Source organism: Kryptolebias marmoratus, linkage group LG12 (genome assembly GCF_001649575.2).
Source record: "Kryptolebias marmoratus isolate JLee-2015 linkage group LG12, ASM164957v2, whole genome shotgun sequence".
Taxonomy (NCBI): Eukaryota; Metazoa; Chordata; class Actinopteri; order Cyprinodontiformes; family Rivulidae; genus Kryptolebias; species Kryptolebias marmoratus.
Genome location: NC_051441.1, coordinates 489,519 through 492,708, shown reverse-complemented (window position 1 = coordinate 492,708; position 3,190 = coordinate 489,519). Strand labels below are relative to the sequence as shown.

Here is a 3,190-nt window from a genome sequence, read left to right as displayed (position 1 = left end):
TGATAACTGTCCTCTGGTCCACCGTGTCTTCTTACAGCCTGATTTAACTGTCCTCTGGTCCACCGTGTCTTCTTACAGCCCGGTGATAACGGTCCTCTGGTCTGGTTCTGGTCCAGGACTCTTCTGGTTCCTTCAGATGAACCTGAGTGGAGCTGCCATGTTGTTCTCACAGCGAGGAGGTGGACTTTGTCCAAGGACAGACACGGAACACCTTAAAGGTTCCTTGAATCCAGTCCGGCTGAAGATCATATTATCGGTGGAACCTGAAGGACCTGAACTCCATCAGTCCTGGAAGGAATGCCTATCGCCCGCCGCCGCTCAGCTACCACCACACCAGAGTTCGATGTCTGTTCAGCTGAGCTGGAGCCATTTTTGTGTTTGCTAAAGTTGATTAGCTGCGGTGGCCATCTTGAATTGGATTGACTCGTGTGACTGAATGACGGAAAGACATGAAACTGAAAAAAACTTTATTGAGACACAGAGAATAACATACAGACTCAGAATAACTGCTGATAATAAAACAAATCATTTCAGACCCAAAACCTCTCCGAACAGAATAAATCTCCATCGAACCTCCAGATATTTGATCTGCAAGGATTCTGTCTTTAAAGTTTATCTAACAAACATTCAGATAAAGTCTAATTTAAGGTCATCAGATCAGTTTTTTTTATTTGACACGACTGAAACTGATTCATTCATCAACATGTTCCTTTAATGTTTATTTCAAATGGCCGACAGGAGGGAGGAAGTTTCAGGCTGTTGGGAATCGAACCACCAGCCTGAGCCCTGACGGATCAGTGAAAGCAGAGCTTCATCGCAGACTCAGACATGTTTGCAGTAGAGGTCACAGATCAGGTGGATTATTCCCGTTAAGGCAGCGTACGCCTGCGGGATGTTAGGATTCAGCTTTTTGAAAACATCTGGAATCGGTTTTACTTTTTCTTTTCCAGCTTCAGCTTTCATGTCTGGAGTCAGTTTATTGAAGAATTTCTCGGAGTTTGTCTTCAGCTGCTCGCTGCTGTAAAAGCTTCCTGTGGTTGTCGGATGTTTGTTCTTCATCTCGATGATGTTCTTCAGCAGGACTTCAGTCTCAGCAGCAACATTCTCCACATTTGTGAAAAGATGATACTTTTCTTCTTCTTCAGGCTTGATTTTGAGGGATGTGTTGTCCTTGATGAAGTCTTCAACCTGCAGCTTCTTGTCTCCATGAGTGAACATGAAGATGGTGTGATCTCTCACATCTCTGAAGCTCTCTGTGAGCGCTTCCAGGATGTTTCTGTCTGTTCTGGTGAATTCACCAAACTCCACGACAAACAGGATCACATGAGGACCAGGAGAGAGGGACTCAACGCTTTCTTCAAACGAGGTCTTCACCTTTTCAACATCTTCAGGAGCGAAACACAGACCTTCAGCATATTTGACTCTCACATGGTGGTTTTCAAATTCTGCTTCAATCCTGTCCTCCTTCTCATCTGTTTTGGGGATCTTTCCCAGGATCAGAATCCTCAGATCTTCTGAGCCTGGGGAGAAACGACACACATGATGATGATGATGAAGATGATGATGATGATGTGCTCATTCATTAACAACATAATTCGTCGTCATGGCAGCCGTGAAACCTGAGGCCTTCTGCAGCAGAACCAGCGTGGGTTCTGGTGGTTCTGTCCAGAACTTCTAACGGCTCAGAGAAAACTCAAATGAAGGCAAGACGAGCTAAAACCAACAATCAGAACGTCTCAACAGTTTGTTCTAACATGAAGAACCACAAGAACCCACATGTGGAACGTGTGATCAAATGTGGATAAATTGGGTTTTAATCTTAAAAGCTGCAGATGAATTTATTATCCTTCTATGAGTTTAATTAAATTAAATTAAGTGATCAAAGTGTTTTCTTCTCACAGAGAACTCGCTCTACTTTGGCCTTCAGAAAAACACCCGTTCATAAATTCTTCTTAAAGATAAATCAATAAATCAATAAACAACAGATGTGATTTTCGGAAGCAAGGATTTTGGTTTTGAAAGGTTCAGAGTCTGACGAGTTTGTTGCTCTTCTGGTTTGTCTGCATCTTCAGAGTCATTACCTGTGAAAAGGTTTTACCTGCTTCAGACACGTCAGTGCTCATCTTCACGTCTGGAACAAGAAGCTTGCAGTCTGTCTCTGTGTCATGACGTTTCCTGTCAGCTCCTTTTATTGTCACCTTCCTGAAGTTTCCTCCCCGGAAGTCAACGTCATCTGTCCCGCAGCCAGTTTGAGATCAAGTCAATCAATCACAGATCAGAAATCAAAGTGTGGCTGCCAGAAGGAAATAAACAAGATGACCAGATACCAGATCACCAACGTGTCTCCCTCTGACCTCACAGAGTTGAGGTTGAGGACTAAAACAGAATTTAAATGACAGATTTAGGTTTGACTTCCTGCTTCCTTCCTGCTGCATTTAAACACTAAACATACTTAGTAAGGTTCAGAAAATCATTCTGAATTTTGAGTTAAAATGGAAAAAATCAATTCTTGTTGCTGAAATAATTCTGTTCTGCTGGCATCTCTGAGATAAGAAGGAAGACTCTGATACACTCACCGGTACACCTGTCCAGCTGCTCATGAACACAGATGTCCAATCAGCCAATCACATGGCAGCAGCTCGATGTATTTAGACATGTAGACATGGCTGAGATGAAACTGAGCAGCAGGATGGGGAAGAAAGGGGAGTTTTGAACGAGGCATGGTTGTGGGAGCCAGACAGGCTGGTCTGAGTATTTCAGAAACTGCAGATCTGCTGGGATTTTCACCCACAACCATCTCCAGGGTTTACAGAGAAACTATCCAGTGAGCAGCAGTTCTGTGGGCGCAGAAGTCAGAGGAGAAAGGCCAGACTGGTTCCAGCTGATAGTGACTCAAATTACCTCTGGTTCCAGCCGAGGTGTGCAGAACAGCATCACAACACGTCGAACTCTAAAGCAGATGGGCTGCAGCAGCAGAAGTAAATGTATAATTTGTCTTACAGACTATACACCAGACAAAAAAATAAATAAATGATAAAAAAAAGAATAAAAATTTTCATTAAAGAAAAAAATTAAAAGTCACAAACTTCAGATATGAGAAAGAATAATTACTGTCATGTAATAACTACAAAGAAAACTTGTTCAGATTGTTACATGATTGTATTTCCAAAGTGGAAAATCTCAATAAAAA

General features: G+C 42.5%; 1 protein-coding gene across 1 annotated transcript; it reads right to left on the bottom strand.

Annotated features, from left to right (window-relative positions):
- Nucleotides 1-450: 450 nt before the first annotated feature.
- On the bottom strand, nucleotides 451-2,443 carry LOC108250864 (GTPase IMAP family member 6-like). The gene is made up of 2 exons (XM_017440944.3): nucleotides 2,099-2,443; nucleotides 451-1,520 (listed from the first exon to the last, which is right to left on the bottom strand). Exons 1-2 carry the CDS (start codon nucleotides 2,121-2,123, stop codon nucleotides 823-825), a joined length of 723 nt encoding a protein of 240 aa, XP_017296433.1. The 5' UTR covers nucleotides 2,124-2,443; the 3' UTR covers nucleotides 451-822.
- Nucleotides 2,444-3,190: the final 747 nt, after the last annotated feature.

Bases quoted from the DNA above. Each gene is read 5' to 3' on its own strand.
- LOC108250864 (XM_017440944.3), bottom strand. From the start codon at position 2,123: ATGAGCACTGACGTGTCTGAAGCAG. The intron at 1,521-2,098 runs GTAAAACCTTTT...GTTTCTCCCCAG, and splicing joins CACTGACGTGTCTGAAGCAG to GCTCAGAAGATCTGAGGATT.